Source organism: Pseudoliparis swirei, chromosome 17, assembly GCF_029220125.1.
Source record: "Pseudoliparis swirei isolate HS2019 ecotype Mariana Trench chromosome 17, NWPU_hadal_v1, whole genome shotgun sequence".
Classification (NCBI taxonomy): Eukaryota; Metazoa; Chordata; class Actinopteri; order Perciformes; family Liparidae; genus Pseudoliparis; species Pseudoliparis swirei.
In genome coordinates, this window is record NC_079404.1 from 5,958,697 (window position 1) to 5,979,790 (window position 21,094).

General features: G+C 41.2%; 1 protein-coding gene across 5 annotated transcripts; it reads left to right on the forward strand.

Moving 5' to 3' along the window:
* Positions 1-235: 235 nt before the first annotated feature.
* LOC130207500 (isoaspartyl peptidase/L-asparaginase-like) lies at positions 236-7,259 on the forward strand. 5 transcript variants are annotated; one of them, XM_056436143.1, is made up of 8 exons: positions 236-292; positions 1,429-1,567; positions 3,471-3,666; positions 4,711-4,853; positions 5,004-5,158; positions 5,837-5,958; positions 6,682-6,810; positions 6,967-7,259. In XM_056436143.1, the coding sequence occupies exons 3-8, from the start codon at positions 3,480-3,482 to the stop codon at positions 7,179-7,181; spliced, it is 951 nt and encodes a 316-aa protein (XP_056292118.1). In that variant the 5' UTR covers positions 236-292; positions 1,429-1,567; positions 3,471-3,479; the 3' UTR covers positions 7,182-7,259. The 5 variants fall into 5 exon arrangements, with proteins under 5 accessions (XP_056292118.1, XP_056292117.1, XP_056292121.1 ...); XM_056436142.1 differs by lacking the exon at positions 1,429-1,567 and having other exon boundaries at positions 243-292; XM_056436146.1 differs by lacking the exon at positions 1,429-1,567 and having other exon boundaries at positions 243-292; positions 6,700-6,810.
* Positions 7,260-21,094: the final 13,835 nt, after the last annotated feature.

A 21,094-nucleotide genomic window follows, 5' to 3' on the forward strand; every position in this document is an offset into this window, starting at 1 on the left:
GCCGGGGAAGGGTGGATTTTAAAAAGCCACAGGTCTTTGGAACCCTTAATGCCAATATAATCGATTGGTACCAAGAAATACAAGATTGACAGCACTGTGAGCCAATAGGAGACAGAAAGGCGTCGCCATTTTTTAAATAAGAAATCCGATTTGCTGAAATTGAACTTCCTGACAGCTGACTTTGACGTGTTCCCCAAAGGTCCGCCTTGTTTTTAAAAGGAAAAATACAAACACAGAACACAGCTTGAATCCCGAGGAGCAACTCGTTTTTTTCTTCTTCTAATCAGCAAGGGTAAACTGCATTTGCTGGCTCTAAATCTCTGAAGCGATTAATGTGGCTGTGCTCTTTGGCTCATATCTCCATGATGCGTTGGTGCAGAAGGATTCTGTAAAAAATATTTAGAATCTGTGTGAAGTTCTCTTGCTTTATAATATCTAATTTCTTACGATAGCACGGAGCTACGTGTCGCTAGTTCAAACGTTCTAAGTGGCTGACACAATTATGATTATGATATTGAAATGATTATTGAAAGATGGTATTTGAGTTGTGTTAAAATGGCTTGCTGATTCTTATCGCCCAAGTTGTCGTCTTTAATTTGATGTACAACATGAATATATTTACTCATGTTTATTATAGTGTTTTAGACAGTCTAATCAGCCCGTTAAGCCCCCACATGTGGAGGCTGTGGGGTTTAACAGGAGAAATACTGATATTCATAATTATCTATTAAATGCAGATCATTAAAAGTGTACATAAGAATTACACTGCCATGACGTTCCTGCAACATGTTTTTATTTTGTTTAGTTTTTCTCAATATCTGTACTGTAAAATATCATGAAAATAATAATGGGCATAGCAGAGGTCATCATGAACCACATAGCAGTGTCATTTGTATAAACAATTTGAATGATCTGCTTTAAAAAAAGTTCAAGTCTTGGAAAATTCAGAATATCATTATTTCTATTACGGTGACTTTAACTCTTATTTTCTGTAAAACTGTAAAGTGAAGTCTCATTTAAAAAACAGCATAACAGATGGTTATCATGAACAACACACCAGTATCATATTAATTAACACTTTTAATAATCTGCTTTAAAATATTGGAAAAGTATTAATATCAGTATTTCTTTTGAGGTGACTTTAACTTTAATTATCTTAATATCTGTTAAGTTTAATATCATGTAAATAATCATGGGCATAGCAGAGGTCATCACTAACAATAAAGCAGTGCCATTTTTAGATACACTTTTAATGATCTGCTTTAAAAAAAGTTCAAATATTTGAATTTTATGAATATCATTTTTTCTTTAACTTAAATTTTTACGATAATATTAATTTATATAATGTCCACAAATATCTTGTTTTTGACTTCTTATATGAAAGTGGAGAAATTATTGGAAAAAATGGGTCTATCTCCATACTTTTAGGCCGCGCAAGCCCTCGTACCGTAACACCGTGAATAGAAGTGCATTACATTTCAAGCCGCGGCTCACATAACCGAGTATCCGCGGATGCCGGCCCACATGCTTTTACTCCGGTCCAAAGGACACATGACACGTCTCAGAGGTAAATATTGAACGTTGTACTCCCCTTCCTTTGTCTTCTAACATAATAGATAGCTTTACATAGAGCAACTTTTCAAACCCCCTCCTGTCCAGTGAAAAGCATCGGTGCATTCCAAGGTCTGGACCCAGGCAAGTTAAAACCTAAAACTACTTAGGCTACACAGTTTTACACAGTAAATTCCCCAGTGTTAAAAATTCAGTGTCAAAGTATATTAGTTATTACAACAATAGTAAGAGTAAATAGTCCCCAGTGTTGATGTAAATATTTAGAGTTAATTCCCCAGTATTGAAAATCCAGTGTTCAAGTGAATTGACTGTCAGAGTCAATAGAAGAAGAAAAAACAGCGATGACAACGTTCACTGTTACTCTGGAAAGCTCCGCCCCCTCCTTCTCCTTTCAAATGCGTTTTAATTCTGGGAAGTTTCTCTGTATCACTTTTATCTCAAATGTCGATATTTCAGCAGAAGCAAAACATTTTAAAAACTCTATAGGCTACTGTGTTTAACTTGCACTCAAGCTGTTTTTGTGTTTTTAAATATTGAATTGCGGACGGCTAACGTGACCGAGTCAAAGTCAAAAGCTAAACAGTCAAATTAAAGAGCACATTAACACTAAGCAAGAAAACATATAGTCCCAATCTACTAATTGTTGAAGAGCCACTGTGGGTCAGTGGTTAGCAGGTTGCTCTTTCAATCTGTGTTACACTGTTACTTCTGGATAATACTCTCAATGCACACACATAAGGGGCGAGACGAAACAAGACATGTATTACTTGTGTTTGTCTCTGAATTGTGCGTGATTATTCACTAGCTGATACAAGGAAAGCTTATTTACAGATGTTATACAATGCTTCAAGTCGAGATCAATTATCTGGTGATGTGGTTTCTGTAGATGGCATTGTCCTGGCATCCAGCACCACTGTAAACTTGTGATTTAATCCCCATCTGAAGCAAATCTCAAGGACTGCATTTTTTCATGTTACATTTCATGTTACATTTAAAAAGGGACATCTTGTCTCAAAAAGATGCAAACAAATCCAGTTGCTGCAGCTCGTGTTCTCACTAAAACTAAGAAAAGAGATCACATTAATCCCGTATTAACTGCTCTGCACTGGCTCCCTGTAAAATCAAGAATCGCATTTAGAATTATTCTCCTCACCTGCAAAGCCTTGATTGGTGATGCTCCATCATATCTTAAGGAGCTTGTAGTACCATATCTCCCCACTTGAGAGCTGCGCTCACTAAATGCGGGACTACTTGTAGTTCCTTGAATCTTAAAAAGTAGAATGGGAGCCAGAGCCTTTAGTTATCAAGCTCCTCTTTTATGGAACCAGCTTCCACCTTCAGTCCGGGAGGCAGACACAGTCACCTTGTTTAAGAGTAGACTGAAGACTTTCCTCCTTAATAGTCTTATAGTTCGGGCTGAATCAGGTTTACCTGGTCCAGCCCCTAGAGATGCTGCTATAGGCTTATCGGCTGCTGGGGGACGTTTTAGTATACACTGCAGAGCACCTGTCTCCTCTTCTCTCTCTCTTTATGGATGAATTTCCATCTCTCCATCACACATTACTAACTCTTCTTCCTCCCCGGAGTCTTTGTGACTTCCCGTCTCATAGGGTGCATTAGACCTGGCTGTGTCTGATGCCTCCTGACATGACCCTGCTGATGCACCCCAAATTGAATTGAATCAAAACATAAAAAAAGGAAAAAGGTTGAATAAAATGCCAGAAATCAAATATAACCGCCCAAGATCATTTTGAAAGAAATTCAAACGCTCAAAAACAGACCATCACATACTAGACAGGTAGATGTAATTATTCATGGTTTAGACAGAGGCAGTTGGGAGCACGTGTTGGCAGTAATGCAGAAAATAAATGAAGCTTAAACTCTCATACCTCAACCAGGTGATCGACATGTTTCCGGTGGTGGTGGTCCACGGAGGATCGGCTCAAGTCCCGAAGGAGCGTGATGAAAAGGTCAAGTCGGGGGGGTGCTCGGCAGCCCGCGCAGGGTACGCCGTCCTCCGGGCTGGGGGCAGCAGCATGGACGCCGTGGTGGAGGCCGTGAGCCAGCTGGAGAACAACCCATATTTCAATGCAGGTAATGTAAAAAAAAAACATTTTTAAATATAGGTGAAGTCACTTCCTCTTCCCTGCATCAACATCTGAATGCTTTGCACATGTTCTACATGTGTTTCGGGTCCATTTGCATGAGTTTGGTTTCACATACATGCGGTAGCATTCCATCTTTGCTGCAATATTAATAATACTTTCCAATACACTTATTTCTAGTTTGTTTATTGTAGCTCTTAGAGATCGTCATATTGTCTGTCATTGGGTCCAACACTTTGGTTGCCAAAAAATGTCCAACATATTTCCTGATTGCATATATTTGTTCTCGATACTCTAGTTTAGATGTTACACTGTTACTAACTTATGATAGTCTTATTGTAAACTGGGTGATGTGCCTGTTAGCTCTTGTGATTACCGGTTAGGCATTAATGTGCTGCTTGAGACTTAGACTGGATGATGCTGAAGGTTGATGTGTCATATTTTGTTTTGGATCCAAGAGGGGCCAAGAGTTGAGTTCTAGTTTTAGTTCAGTACCACTGTACTGTTTGGATGCAAACACTTGTATCCAAGAAATATCTTAATGCAATGGCCAGATTAAAAATATATATATAGATCACATACCCTTTTTTTCATAATGTTTTCCACATAGCTTAACATATAAAGGCTTACACTTCACATTTGAACATAAAGGCACACCTAAAGAAAACATGGTAGGGTTCTTTCAATGTAATGTAAGTTATGCTTTTCATATTTGCTAACATGGGATTTAAAATACATTTTGGTGGAGGGAAGAAAAAGAAACACTGCAGCAAACCTCTCAAAAGTCAAAAATGAAAATGAAGATTACAAAGCTTGACAAAAATCTTCCCAACAACAGAAATGTCTTGAATGGGCCCTTTACCTTTCCCTCAAAATGTAAATCTCTCCATAGCCATATGATGCAACAGTTAAACTAAACCCAACGAGACCACATACTCTTGAATGCTTTTACGTCTTGGAGGCTTTGTGGGCTCGGCCAAATGTCACCGCCGTGCCCAAGATATTCTTTGTCAAACCATCTCTTAACGTCCAGGGCGTGGGTCGGCGCTAAATATCAGAGGGGAGGTGGAGATGGACGCCATCATCATGGATGGGAAAACGCTTGGCAGTGGCGCTGTGTCTGCTGTGCGCAACATAGCCAACCCCATCCAGCTGGCAAGACTGGTGATGGACAAGGTGCGTACATTTACGCCTGGGATGGTCACGGCACAGACACCAACAAATAACACGCAGTTTGTCTTCTTTAAGCAGTATCCGTAAAAAGAAAAAAAAAGGTGACTAGTTTCTACGTGTTTTATTGATGCGAACTGTGATGCTCTATTCCAGACAAGTCACGTGTGTCTGACAGCCAAGGGGGCCAATCAGTTCGCCCGGTCCATGGGCGTCCCCGAGGTACCCCCCGAGTCCCTCGTCACCGAGTACTCCCGCATGCGCTGGACAAAGAACCGGGCACCCGGCACCGACACCGGGAAGAGCCAAATGTGAGATGAAACCCGTGTGACTCGTTTAGTCTGGTGACGGCGGAGCAGGTCGGAATTTTGGGGGGTTTGGAAAGGGGAGGGGGGGGGAGTACTATTTAAGCGACTGGAACATCCTCAAGGTTGGCAGGTTTTCCAAATCAAGGTGTGTGTGTGTGTGTGTGTGTGTGTGTGTGTGTGTGTGTGTGTGTGTGTGTGTGTGTGTGTGTGTGTGTGTGTGTGTGTGTGTGTGTGTGTGTGTGTGTGTGTGTGTGTGTGTGTGTTAATTGGCTAAACAAAAAGCCCCTGGACGTAACTAAATACACTCCTCAAATCTCAGAACCTCTTGAGCGAATATTTGTGAGAAAGTGAGGCATTTGTGGAACCTAATGAGCTCCAGGATCAACAATGGAGATGATAAAGAGAAAAGGTCGAGCAAAGGTGTCTCTTCGTCTGGTTCTCGCCGGTTACAACTCGGTTACCAGGTCACAACCTTCGGTGTTCATTCGACGAAAATGAAGTCATTCAATTCAGTTTATTTTCTATAGCCTTTATATCACAAATTATAAATGTAATAAATCTGTACACGTACGACATCCCTGACCTTTGACCTCACATCGGATCAGGGAAAAACTCCCCAAAAAATAGAAAAAAAACCTTCCCAATCCTTCTTCCCGTCCCCGTGTGTGTGTGTCTGTGCAGGGGCAAGATGGGCACGGTCGGAGCAGTGGCGGTGGACAGCGAGGGCAACATGGCATGCGCAACCTCCACCGGTGGGTTGGTGAACAAGATGGAGGGACGGGTGGGCGACACGTCCTGCATCGGTCAGTTCTCACACTGAAAATACATGGATGAGAGAGAGAGAGAAAGAGAGAGAGAGTCTTACTGAAACAATATGGAGGTGTTTTTTTAGCTTTGTGGACGGCCTTTGGCCAAAAGAATTAAAATGTTGTGAGGTTAGTCAGGAGAGCCCGCTCGGTTCATAGCGAACCGTGCGGTCTTGTGTTTGTTTCGGACAACATGCTGCACAACAATGCTGACACCCGTTGCGAGGGGCAACCTTTGATTCCTTTGTGGAGCGAGCATGAAATACACGTTCCTTTCTCAATCAAAAGGGGGGGGGCTTCCAATTGAAAAACCAGTGTTGATGCGGACCAATTCATCGAAGTGATGTCAGAGCCACACAAATAACCCCACTGTTGCTGTAGTGAGCATACGTTGGTTGTGTAGTGACGAGCAGCAGGGGAGGAGTCTGGCCGCTTCCTGTCTAATCTGTCGCTGACGGTAAAAGAGTGATTCCACAATCTGGAGTCAGTGGCCACTCTGACACACACGTGCAGATGCTCTCTCCCATCTAGTGACACAGATGTGTAATTGCATCCTCTGACCAGCTGGGTTGGAAAAAGAAGGGCTGGAGGCATTCTGTTGGAAAAATGTGTGTCGCAAAAGGTTTAATTTTCTGACATCGAATTTATCACATGCATGTTTCCATTTCTAGCTCAAACTACAAGGGAGAAAATAAAAATAAAATAAAAATCCTGGAAAAGAATTGTCACTGTGTGCAGGGAGCGGAGGTTATGCTGACAACCAGGTGGGAGCAGTGTCGTCCACAGGCCACGGAGAAGCCATCATGAAGGTTACTCTAGCCAGACTCATCCTGTTCCACATGGAGCAAGGTAACACCAACTCACACACACACACGCACACACACACACACACACACACTCAGTGTTTCTGCAGAAGGTGATTTGTTCTAAATATTGCACTGACTTCTGGATGAACACTTCACCCCAAACACTAACCGTATTATTTCTTCCCCGCTCTGGTCTCAGGTCAGTCGGTGGAGGCTGCCAGTGATTTAGGCCTGGCCTACATGGAGTCCAGAGTGGGTGGACTGGGCGGAGTGGTGACAGTGGACCCTCAGGGCCACTGGGCCGCTCGCTTCTCTTGCCCGCAGATGTTCTGGGCTGCCGCCCAGAAAGACACCCTGCACTACGGGCTGCAAACCGGGGAAGACTTCACGCAGAGCATCGATGACCCACTCTGACACGAGACACGTCACTTCTCTAGGGTTCAATCAAGCTTCTGAAACAAGGATATTAAAAATAATATTGCTGATAGTCAATCATTTTTTTGTTTTGATCAATACTACCAATATGTTGTTATCTTATTGATCGTTTGATGTCTACGTGATGTCAGACATCCTGGTCACTGGACTGAACATGGTTTTATCAACATTCAAACTTCCACAAGCACATAGACCAAAAGTTGCTTTTATATGAACTGTGTATCGGCGAAAAGTTGCTTTTATCAGAACTGTCTATAGACCAAAAGCAACTCTCTTTAAAGTTTGAATCAAAAACAAAAATAGGTCATACGCAACTGCTTTGGACCAAAAATGTGAGCCCAACTGGGGTGAAATGTTCTTTTGCCTACATTTTACTGCAACCAAGTAGAACTCAAGGTCCATCTATAATTTCCCCCCATTAACTATACAACTTTAAATAGTTAATTTAGTTTGTTGAAATTTCACCAACCGACTTTCATACCTGGTAAGAATTTAAATCGCCGTATTTAATGAGAACATTGACAAAAATCCGAGTTCCATCTTCCATTATGAATAGAAAATCGGTCAGGCATGAATTTTTAGATCCCCGAAACTTTTTTTTAAATTAAGAATGTTTTCAATTTTGAAATGACGTTTACAAAAATAATTCCTCTATAATAGTAGCCTTGTTTTTCTTGATTGATCATATCTTGGGTAAAAGTAACGTATTATTTGTTCTGTAACAACAGCATCCATGTGAGTCAGTATTTGTGATTCACTGCTGATCGAATGATGAAGCTGAAGCTTTGTGTTATGAAAACACTGGTTCTTGACCATGAATCTCATCTAATCCATGACCATTGTGAGTTACACGCTTCATTTACCCAGAAAGCGTGTGTGTGGAGGTGCGTTCCCTCTTGGAGGCACTAGATGGCGGTGTTCAAACACAAGCCAACTCTTAAAGCGCTGACTGATCAGGTTCATATTTGCTCTGCGACGTTATAAATTAACTCTCTTTGCTGTTTATATAATATTGTGAGAAGAAAGAAGATTTTTACAGATGCAGTCGAAGCAGAAAGCGTTGACTGCTTTCAGAGTCTGGATTCACGAAAAAAGCGTCCAAAAAAGTGCGTTGCCAGTCAAAACAAATTAAAAGACTTTGTGCAACATATTCATAAAGAATACATCTCAGTAAGCATTCATGTGGTGATGCAGAGGTCAAAAGACACACACACTTGGCTTAATTTGATTCTAAAGTCAAGAGTGTATTCAAATATAACCTTTCTTTAATAACTTAGATTTTTAGTTTTCTTTCTTTAAAATTACTCTATTAATTTGTGACACAATATCTTTATGGTAGACATCTTATCAACTTTCAAGCTTTAACCACTTTTTGCCAATAGATTGATTGCCTCAGCGACAATGTCCTCAACACCTGACTGAACTGATGACGTCATCCATGAGGGAACATTACAGGACATATATTAGTCCAACAAGAAGCATGAAGGGACTTTGTGAGTACTTGAGGAATTTGTACGACAAATCCTGTAATTCTGACCCGACGGAGCAGTTCAACGTTATGCCTTGAGCTCTATGACAGATCTTGATCCCTATAGTCGAGATAGAACACAGAGCACCAGGAATGAGTCCTTAAAACTAGGAAATGAGTCGGCACATTTGCACTTTCAGCTCCCAGGTCTCAAAGTAAAAGGGAATTTTGAAATGGATATATTTTTTAAATAAGGTTAATGAGATTAAGAGATTTTAGCTTTGTGTTCTACAACATAACATACGGCAAAAAGTACCGAACAAAAAAAAGGCGTTAGCTAACAGGACAACTAAAGGAGACGACTATAGCTACAACTAGCCTAACGTTAGCTTTTTTCTTCTAACCGATTGTGTTTTAATTGAATTATCATTATTGTAAATCATAAAATTGGTGCTTTTTGTGACGATTCTCTTGCTGAACCAAACGTGTGACTATCATAAATGTTTGTTTGCAACATGGAAATATTCGAAAGTGGTGGTAATGGATAAATCCCATTGGCGTTTTATACAATGCTATAACTTCCTTGTTGGCCTACAAAAAAACATAATCTCTGCAGCGCTCTATTGTTGAATAGATTTGCTTCTTTATTGCAGAAGGAAAATGAGCTTTAGTTCTGTAAATAGTCAGAATACAAGTCTTTCAACTCAAAATGTGTTCCTGTTTTATGATGTTATTTCGTCTCTCCTCTACTCTGACGTTCCAGTAGCTCTCTTTCTCCTCAATAGAATATCTGTGCTCTCACATCTCTTCTCCAGCTCCACACCAGTGAAATTGGACCCACGGCTCCTCTCCTTCTCCTCCCCTTCCTTTGTTTCTCCTCTGCCGTGTTTGCATTCTCACATAGCCTATATACGAAACACACATTTGCCTAGACATGCACACACTCCCACACTTTCATCCAGTAATTTAAACGGTTTTGTTTGCAGATCATTGTCTATATTGAGATGGTGTTGTTTTATAATCGTGTGCTTACGCCTGGCCTGTTTGCATTAACCTGCTCGATTAATAAGAGGCAGGTATTTCAGTAAATATTAACTAGACTTCTATTGGAACTTGTGACTAGTCTTCTAAGGGCAGAGCAAATAAGTGTAAATATACAAGGATTTTATATTAACATTTTTGGATGTGGTAAACATCAAAATGTTCATTTAGTATATTTAATTAAAGGTATCATGCAGGCAATAACCTCATGTTTTGCAGAGTGAAGTCAGTGTCTTAAAACATCTATCTTTCTACTGACGACCAGGGGGCGACTCCTCTGGTTGTTTTGAAGCAACTACTTTTCTCTTGATTTATTTCCTTAGTAAACATTGTAAAAATAAGTTTATGTTCTCAATCTCTAGTTTCAAGGATTCTTCAATACAGCATGATGTCCATTTCGTAAATCATGTTTAATATTTTTGTTTTATCTCGATGGATCTGCTTAAATAAAGGTGAGATATTAAAAAATTAAAAACAATCCACATAGATAGATAGATATATACTTTATTAATCCCCAAGGGGAAATTTTTCGTCACAGTAGCAGCACCAATAAACTAAACACACGAGAATAAAATATAAAATACAGGGATGAAAGATATAGATGTATACAAGTGAAAGATATAGATGTATACAAGAAGTATACAAAGTAAAATATAAAATAAAATATATATGTATATATACACAACATATATGCATACACAATACAATACTAATGACTGCAGTGTAAAATAAAATTAAATATAAAAATATTAAATATAGACAGAGTGTGCAAAATGCAAAGTGTGTGTATGTGTGTAGTGTAAATGAAATGTGTGTGTATGTGTGTAGTGTAAGTAAATGAAATGTGTGAAGTGCAGATCAACAGTGTGGATATGAAGTTATTATTGCAGTTATTGCACTAGGATCTGGCAAGAGGTGATCTGTTGTAGAGCCTCATAGCCGTCGGCAGGAATGTTCTCCTGTATCTGTCCTTGTGGCAGCGGAGCGTGAGGAGACGTCTGGAGAAAGTACTCCTCTGTCCCTGTAGGAGGTGGTGGAGAGGGTGGTCCGGGTTGTCCAATATGGACACAAGTTTCTTCAACGTCCTCCTCTCCACCACCTGTTCCAGGTGCTCCAGCTGGCAGCCGATGATGGAGCCAGCCTTCCTAACCAGTTTGTTGAGACGGCTGGTGTCACCGGCTCGATGCTGCTCCCCAGCAGACAATGGCGAAGTGCAGCACACTGGCCACAACCGACTGGTAGAATAACTCCAGCATCTTGCTGCACACGATGAAGGATCAAGCTTTCTCAGGAAAAAGAGTCGACTCATCTGCCTTCTTGTACACAGTGTTGATGTTGGCCTTCCAGTTCAGTCGGCTGTCGATGGAGACGCCCAGGTACTTGTACTCCTCCACCATGTCCACGTCCACTCCCAGGACACTCAGAGGTGTAGGAGCTGTCGCCTTCCTCCTGAAGTCCACCACCATCTCTCTGGTCTTGGCCACGTTCAGCCGCAGGTGGTTCTCATCGGCCCACTTTACAAAGTCACTCACCACTGCCCTGTACTCCTCCTCCCGTCCATCCCTAATACACCCGACCACTGCAGAGTCATCAGAGTACTTCTGCAGATGGCATGACTCCGTGTTGTACTGGAAGTCACTGGTGTACAGGGTGAAGAGGAAGGGAGACAGAACAGTTCCCTGTGTGGCTCCAACATCACTGACCACCGTTCCAGACAGCACACGGCCCATTCTGACAAACTGTGGTCTGCCTGTGAATACATACAAGCTTTTTAGATTTTCTCAACATATTTGGTATATATTTAAACAAAATCTCCCTATCAATTCCTCCCAGAAAGCAATCAAATATGTGTGTATGTGGTATCACATTGTTGTGTGGCAACTGGGATACAATTGTAAAAAGTCAAACCAATAAGGATTTGCTCATTCATGCTACACAAAGGGTTGTTTGGCAAATGTTTGGGCATTAATGTGTGTGAGTTTTGTTTCGCAGACAAGTAGGTATTGTGACAATTATGCACAAATACACATTTTGACACGATGATGGCGCTAGAGTAAAAGGCCAATGGATCGTTAAAATTATTCCAATTCATTCTCAGAGCAACATGGATGTCTTGAATGAATATCATTCCAATTCAACCCCAAAACATTTTTTTTATGAATGTCGGGACCCAATTTCTTATTTTTTCCTGATCCATAAAGTCTACTGGTCATGTGTCCTACGGCAAACCGAGGGGAATATCCTCTGGAGGTCACACGTCCCACCTCTGCTTTGAGTGTCAACTCTCACATTCATCCCCACGTCCTTATGGTGCTTTGAGTAGAAACACGTCTACTTCAAACCTAATGGCAATTTAATCACCATTCAGATCCTGATACCAGGAGGATTCTACTCATGTTTGTACCCTAAACAAAGCGATGCTGAGGGTATTGGTAAAACACAACCGGCACAAATGGGCTGATGGAATGAGATATGTGTGTGTCTGTGTGTGTGTTTGTTTGTTTGTTTGTTTGTGTGTGCAAAGATGGCCACAGAGACATAAAGAGGAGGTTTGAGATTAGGACATCTCACTCCGTAACTTCGAAAGCACCGATAGCAGAACCGTTAAAACCACATCCAAGCTTTTATAACTATGGTCTTTTGATTGTGATGGCCACAAATGACCACCAAAAATAATATTAACAAACATTTCAAGAAAAAAGGTCCTCTGAATAATTCAGTGATTGTGCCCAAATAATAGTACTAACAACTTTACATTGTAATTATATATGGTTAAAGCCATTCATGACCCAACTTCATTGTTTTTGACTCGTGTGCTCTGCTGAGCTTTGAGCCTGTTCCATGATTCTGTTCCATGAGTCTGTTCCATGAGTCTGTTCCATGATTCTGTTCATTAATCTGTTCCATGATTCTGTTCCATGAGTCTGTTCCATGATTCTGTTCCGTGAGCCTGTTCCGTGAGTCTTTATTTATTACGATATATACCATAAAAACGATACTGGTATATTTATCTACAGTAGTAATGAAATAAAATAAAGATCTTTAAACCGAAGACGGTCTCAAAAGCTCCGCAACTTAACGGCACTCGCTGTGAGAGCGCTCCCTGAATGAAGTATCGGTGCTAAAAATATGCAAAATCACATCGTTTTTAACGTACGAATACTTTGTTAGTATCGATACACCGTGCAGCGTGACAGCAGTAGATGTAGCGGGCTGACATTCAAGCTAACCCGAACCCCCAAACGCTGTAGACATCTTAACGCTGATTGGCCGAGACTCGACACGTCCCATCAAAGATGTTTTATTGCGAAGAGCACCACATCATATTTTCTCAGTTTCTCACTCCAATCTCATAAACGGCAGCCAGCCAGTTGACCCCCCCCCCCCCCCCTACCCCAAAACAAAAACTCTTCGGATTTACACTATTCATGTGGATGACCTATTTTGATTTCAAAAAGGTGACAATTTTGCAGGTATGAATACATTGTGTGTTTTCTTTACTAATTTAAAACCAGTTTCCCTTTTTGAACCCGGTTCTGGGGGGGGGGGGGGGGGGGGACAACTCATGCAACATGCAGTCACAACACCTGACAGATTTGTAATTGACATCGTAGAAATCAAAGATGGGTGTGGTGGGCTGAGCGTGGTAGGTGGGAAATGGGCTAGGAGCCCCCCCAACTGGACAAATTTGGCCCATCGCAAGAAGGTCTCGAGTATTTATTGTTCTTCAGCAGGTAATGTCTTCCTTTGATATAGTTTGCAGTAGAGAGATGTCAAACTAAAGGGGAGAAAGAGAAAGGGAGGGCCATCCTACAAAGGACTCCCAACTGGGTATGTTGTGGTTTATGTTTAACGTCTTGAGCCATTCAATTCAGTTTTGTATAGCCCATTCTCACAAATTACAAATTTGCCTCTGAGTGCTTTACAATCTGTACACATAGACATCCCTGCCCCAAAACCTCGCATCGGATCAGGAAAAACTCCCAAACAACCTTTTCACGGGAAAAAAGGGAAGAAACCTTCAGGAGATCAACAGAGGAGGATCCCTCTCCAGGATGGACAGGTGCAATAGATGTAATGTGTACAGAAGGAATCATTACACACAAATTAAAACACAGTAGCAACACAATGAATGCATATGACAATGTTTGCGTCCGAAGGGCCATTGCCTCCCTAACACACACTTTACGCCCCTGACACATTTCTATTCTTTTATGTTGTTGTAAATGTGTGTATAAGCAGTGTAGTATAAAGTAAAAATAAACCTAATACCATCACCTTCTTCAATACAATTTCTTTTTTGAACTTAACTATATAAAACATGTTTTTAATTTCTAGCTCTTAAGGGCAATTTATCCATGAGATTTTATTTTGTTACTGATTTCTGATCGTAGTTGGACTTAAGGTCAGGGCTTCGGTTAGGGTTGTGCTTTGGGGTTAGAATGAATATACACTTTTATTAATCCCCAAGGGGAAATTAGTTCTCTGCATTTAACCCATCCTTAGTTATTAAGGAGCAGTGGGCTGCGGTGAAGCGCCCGGGAGAATGCGGTCAATTAAGACTTCCTGCGAGCTTAGCGAAACATGTTCCACTTTACATAACCGGCACTACGGGCCGGAGAACGCCTGCACATAAAAGGAGACGTGCTGTTGAGACACTGTCAGCTGATCCGTGCGGAATGAAAAGAACATCAGCATCAAGTTGACCTCCCTATACACAGTCAGCAGCGTGGAGGTCGATGCACCGTCTGCAAAGTGAGATATAGGCTTCTCCTTTCCTCACTGCTGGGCAGAAGGTTGTGTTCAAGGCCCAGTAGTACACAGCATCATAGCTGTTTTTTTGTTTGTACAAGTTTTTTCGAAACAAAGCAATAATGTGAATTTGGGCTTCTTTTGAGGTAAATGTTATATTTTTATTTCTCCGGAATGTGTTGTGTCTTACTTTATTGTTCAAGTGTGAATTAGTATAAAAGAATGGTTGAATTAGCGAATGAATGCAAAGTCTATGCAAAGGCCTCATTAAGATACACGTTTTGTCTGTCTCTCCGCGTGTGTGTGCATGTGCACGCGCGTGTGTGCGTGTGTGTGTGTGCAAGGTGAGATTTTGATTTGGCCCCGCTGACCTACAGCTTTCTGACTCCGTCAAGTTAAACACAGGTAGATAAGATAGTAAAACACCGGAAGTGATGTTTTGCCTTTCGTTATTCATGTAAACGTCATTACACCAGGTTATATTCAAAGAGCATTGTCAAATAGTGGGGAAGTAGTGTGGTTTTCTGAACATGTCATAGCATATATATTTACCACATTTTGAATATAATATTACTAATACTGTTTGTTCTTTATTGTGAAAAGCATAACCGGAAACCTGGTCTTGTTGTGGTTCATGATTGTGAGCTAACTTTGACACCGGTCATTGAACAAGGGGGCTGGACTCCGTCGGCTGCGTCCAGTTTTCTTCCTACAAAAACCTCCGTCGCTAACGACGGACAGCGTTAACCGGGACAGGAGAAAGTACGCCTTTCAGAAAGTATCATGTACAATAAAATAGATGACATCTTCGGGTTTCCTGAACTTTGAAAAGCATTTTTTTGCCGTCTTCAAGTTTAGCTGTTACCCCCCGTCGCTGAGGACAAGAATGCATTTCGTGACACGAGCCGACCTCTATAACATGTATGCCAAAGTTTGTAAAAAAGGAATGTCCGCTGCAATTTAAAATCACCCCGAAATGTAAAGAGCAGCCCCGCTGATCCGCTGTCTCCACCCGCTGTCTGCAGGGGAAGTGCTCACGGTGAGTTAACTTGCCTCCGGACTGGTTCCGCTGTCTCTTGTCCTGGACGGGCGTCCTCTTCTGTTAAACCCCGATCAGAGATTAATGAAGCTCGAGTTACTGTGGCTTTTATGTGCATACCTTGTAGAACAGTAGTCATGATGTGACCTACACATTTAAATATGCAAGTCCTAAACTCCGCATGAACGCTATAATATTGGCAACAAAATATCCTGAAACATTGTTTCGTGTGGTTTTATCGCCACTTAACTAATCATCCATAAATTAATGTTCCACCAATGAGGGTCGAGGGATGTCATAATCAGAGATAGATGTTAATTAGCAAAAGTACTGTGCAGTGAATTATCTATAAGCCGAATCTTTAGTACCCATTCTTGGGATTTATCTAGTATATAACTATGTTGACAATCGGATACATTCAAAATGTATGGATTTTTGTATTGAAGTCTGAAAGTCTGAAGTCCGAGAGTTCCCAGTAACACCCAGCTTTAAATAATAACAGGTGGCCGGACTCATTTAACAGAAAAGGACACTTTAATTGGAACACCGACATGAACCACACTGACGGAAAGAAGTAATCAGATTACACTGAGCAGTCTTTGACAATGTTTAATCTTTTTATTTTTTTATTTTTTACATTTAGTTTATTTGAGACACAAATAATATTTTTGTGGAGTATTGTCCATGTTTGGAAATTTCCTGTGGACTATTTTTGAAGCACATGTAGGCTACTCTAAACAAAAGTATTTGAAGTAGTGTGGTCAAACACAATTAGAATGTGTCTTTACATTTGTGAAATCGAGAGATGAGTAGAATAAAGGGCAGCAGAGGAGGATGAACCCATCCATGGTCAGGCTGCCCTTTAGATATACGAGTGAGGGGATTTGAACCACAGGATCTTCTGAGAATGCTCTATAAGGGCTTTAACTTCATGGGTGGATGACACAGTTCAAGCGTGTCTTCACTTACCACTAGATCACTGAATAGTCAACTTCAAAAAGTACATTCAAAGTAGGTAATCAGTGATCTGTAGTGGGTTGCATATGGAAGTGACCCCCCCTCCCCCCTCTCTCAGCCGGGCCTATTCATCCGTCTCTTTCCTCCCTTGTGACGGTGGTCGGTTTGGTTCCCAGGCAGATTGACTGAGGGAGAAAAGTTTTTTTGCGGTGAGGGAGAAGAGCAAGTATTCATCCAACGGTACGAGTCCGAACCAATTTCCAATGTACCCGCAGTGGCAGGATGCCGGCACCCTTCCAGGTGTTCTCGGATCATTGGGCCGTACCGACGCGTTTTTGTTGTTGTTGTGCGAACGCAGGAAATGACCAACATTCTCCAAAAAAAAGAGAAACTCTCTTCTCTAGGAAGTATTTGTTTAGCTGGCAACATTTTCCCGTTGCACTTCTTGTGGAAAAAATTTGTATGGTGCATTATTCCCTCTTCATATTTCAGTCTCTTGCACAACCCTGCCTAAAATGTGCCACCACTTCTCTCGTCTCATTTTGTTCATTCAAAGCTACTTTACTTATCCCGTGCTGCTCTGGTGTCAAGTTTTAGCACGAGACTTGATGTGAACCTTGTAACTTGAATGTGCAGCAGGCATCATTTGCATCTTCACCAGTGAGCTACAATAACTGATAATGTGCTGCCACTGTCGAGGTTACACAGGACGTCTTTTAGTCAGTTGAAAGCAGGTGTATGTCCTTGTGAGCTTGCCTGCTTTTATGCTTGTACAGTGTGTGTGTGTGTGTGTGTCAGAGTTGTTTGTGTTGATCCAGGCCTCTGAGCTCTTTGTGTTTGAGGAGGGGTCTCCGGCCTCGCACGGCTGACCTCAGGGTTGCCATGGAGACATCGGGGAGCGACTTCCTGTATTCTAGAGCCCATCCCGCAACACATTACAGGGCCGGGGTGTGTGGAGGCAAACTCAAAATGGGGGAAAGGGAGCAAAAGGAGGGAAAAGACGTTTAAAAAAAAAATGGGATTATTCATGCACAAACATGTATGAATGAAAAAGTAATACATATTAAAAAAAGTTAAAGGCAATTAAGAAGAACAATTTGGAGCTACATCCCATCTGACTTCCTACAGTCTGTTTTGTTCAGGATTAGTTACCATCGTTTCAAGCCACATTAATGTAACCAATCAGCTGCTCACCTTTTGTACATAGTGACCAATAATCAATCTCCTCTATCATGTGAAGAGGGTACAAAGCGAAGCTGAAAAAAAACAGTTTTTCTAGTCTGTAAATAGTGTAAATTAGTGTTTTGTGATTCTTTCTCAAATCTTAAAACACTATACATCTTTTTATGAGTTATTTATATGGAAAGATTCATGTAACACACTATTATGTCGGGTGCAGATCTGACTTTTGTGATTGGATAAAATAACAATTGCAATATATCACCTTCTTCACAGCATTGCAATACATTCCCATATTGAATTTTAATCCCTCTATAGTAATATGTATCATATCATCATATTCTAAGCAATACGCAGCCCTACTCATCAGTTTACTTACTTTCCAGTCAATAACTCGGTAATCCGACTTCATAAACATATATATGAGTTATAAGTCTCCAGATAGGGACACCGTTAGTGGAGTACCATTGGTGTAATTAGGTGATTTTTTAATGCTTTGAGTCACTGAGGAACAGGACCACAACGCACACGCACATAATTAGGCTCGAAGGCTCAACTGAAGAACAATTTAAAAGTGAGAAAGAATAAAAAACCAAAAAATAATTGAAATGTATTTTAATTGAGGGGCAATTCTTTAAAAAGAAGTCTGAAGCTGGTGTCTGGATGTGGTTAGCCTAGCTTAGCTTGAAGAGTAGAAGGAGGGCAGACCGCTTGCTCGGCTCCCTCCGACATTTACAAAAAAGTCTGCCGAAGCCTCTGAAGCTCACGAATAACACGTTCTACGCAATGAATTCGTCCTAAACAGACATGTAAAAACAACAATGTGTCGTTTTGAGCACTAGCTTTGGTTGGCCAGGTCAGCCGTTTCCCCCTGCTTCCAGTCGTTAGCTAAGCTAGCAAGGCTAAGCCCCTCTCGTCTGCAGCTCTGTTCTTCACTCACAGACGTCTACCGCCGGTTTGTCAATAAATGTTGAATATTTTTTCCAACCTTTTGACGGTTATCACAGTAAAATAAGGGAAGCACACATACATGAACTAGAACGGGCACTCGGTAGAGCGCATACCTTCGCATATCACAAGATTGGGCATTGAGTTATGAACATGTTGGCATTAGTTGCATGCCAATTGGATATAAATTGACGTGCTATGGTAAAAAGAAGATTTTAACCTTTTCATGACCTTGACATTGACCTTTGACCCGATCGATCCCAAAATCGAATCAAATGGTCCCCGGATAATAACCAATCATCCCACCAAATTTCATGCGATTTAAGAAGATTTTGACCTTTTCATAACCTTGACTTTGACATTTGACCCGATCGATCCTAAAATCCAATCAAATGGTCCCCGGATAATAACCAATCATTCCAACAAATTTCATGCGATTCGGTTTATTACTTTTTGAGTTATGCGAGTAACACGCATACAAATAAATAAATATATAAATAAATACACGGCGATCAAAACATAACCTTCCGCATTTTCAATGCGAAGGTAACTATAGCACGTCTACAGAATGTGTATGTGTGTGTGCGTTGGGGGGTGTAATCTACACGGAAACGTGCGTGTTTGTAACCCATTCATTGAGACAGACCAGGGGTTTATTATCAACTTTTCCAACATCATTGCTAAACATAGTTTCCTACCAGCACCCGGTACTCTGCACCCGAGGGTGTTGAGGGACATTAACCCGATGTTTTTGTCCTTTAGGAGTCAGCAGTGTTAATGATCAGAGTTCTGGTTTCACGGGCCACCAGCTCAGTTAGTATTCGGGACCCCTGATCGGAATATCCGCCGGTCCGTGAAACTGCTGACGGAAACGTATACACAAGGTCAACTCTTCAGAGAGAGAGAGAGAGAGAGATGAACTGAGGAGGAAGGGAAACTGCAGGATCTGTGCTATCAGATATAAAGTGGAAACTTGTAGGAAAACTCAAGCTACACACACACACACACACACACAACCGTTAACGCACTAATGCGAATGCCGTACTCACTGGCAAGTGTTGCTAATGAAGATTAGAAGTAATCTAATTAGGAAGTCAAGCGGCGCAGATTACACTTGTTTGACTGGGATTCAAATATTAGCGTATACTGAATGGTATATCAGTCTCAGTCTGGGGAGCGCAGGACGACGGATGTTGCAGTCGAAAAGTGCCCAAATTGTCGAAGGAAAGTTTACCGAAATTGTCGCTTTTTAACAGCGGGGCCGGCGCAGAATCGTGTAAATGTAAAATCCAGCGAGATGAGCAGTAACTAGCGGAGTGGCATTAACGCAGGTACTGAGTCACCAATGACACGTCTGTTAGTGGTAGCCAGTTCCTGATGCAGGCCGATGTGTGTGTGTGTGTGTGTGTGTGAAGGTAAGAGAGCTTGTGGGAGTTTGCGTAAAGCTGTGAAGGACTTCTTTAAAAAATAGTTTTATCAGACAAGATTCCCATTGTCATTATCTGTTGATTCCCTGTAGATTCCAAACTATGATTATAATTTTTTTTTTTATCTGTGACTTCGTGACACGGGATGTGTTCCCCTCTTCCAGTTCCAATTGGTTTGGAAAAAGCACAAGCTACATGATATGAATGCATTGTTAGCACAAAAAGCTATGTTGCCCATGGAGACCAAACAAAATGATGAAGGGAATAGAAAATTCAATGAAGAGAATTACGGCAAACAGACTACATTGTACTTGAAAGTTCTCGGTTGATGAAAGACAAGAATAGCTGCCGGACTTCAAAGGTTCACTTTGACACATAACGCAGCGAGAGGTCATCCGAAGTGCCCGAGTCCTTGATATACTGCACCTTTTAATGGTGTTTAACCTGCCACGCCGAGGCTCTCTCATTGTGTTGGCGTATAGAAGTGCCTCTTGAGTGGATGAAAGAACACACATTACGTGGATGCTTGCCATACTTTAAAGGTTTCCTCTGTAGCTATTTTAAACATCAATACATCTCCAATGAATTAACTGTCACCGTGGAATATTTACAGTACACAGATCGGACCGCGATGACTCTGACCTTGCACCAATGACATTGGCGGTGTTAGCGTTTCTTGAAATCCGCCATCACATTTTCAAAATGCATGTATGGTCTAATACCAAGAAAAAGATATTAATATAGATGAATAACGTTTTCCTGCTACAACTATTGCTTTCAGGTATAAAGTGTGGAACCGCTTTACTTACTGACAATCAATTGGTAAAAGACAATATTGAAGACTAGAAGAGCACAAAGGGTCATATTTTCATTATATGGGTATGATTTCTGATTCACAATTGAATAAAGCTCATTTGGGTAAAAGAAAAAAGAAGAAAACAAAAGCAGCTCCAGACTTTTTAGAGAGTTTAGCGCAAATACTGATAGAACTTTCCTCCGACATGGAAATATACATAGTGGGAATTCTTCATGTGGGTGCTTCGCTTTAACACATCTGCTTCCGTCTGCAAAGACAATATTT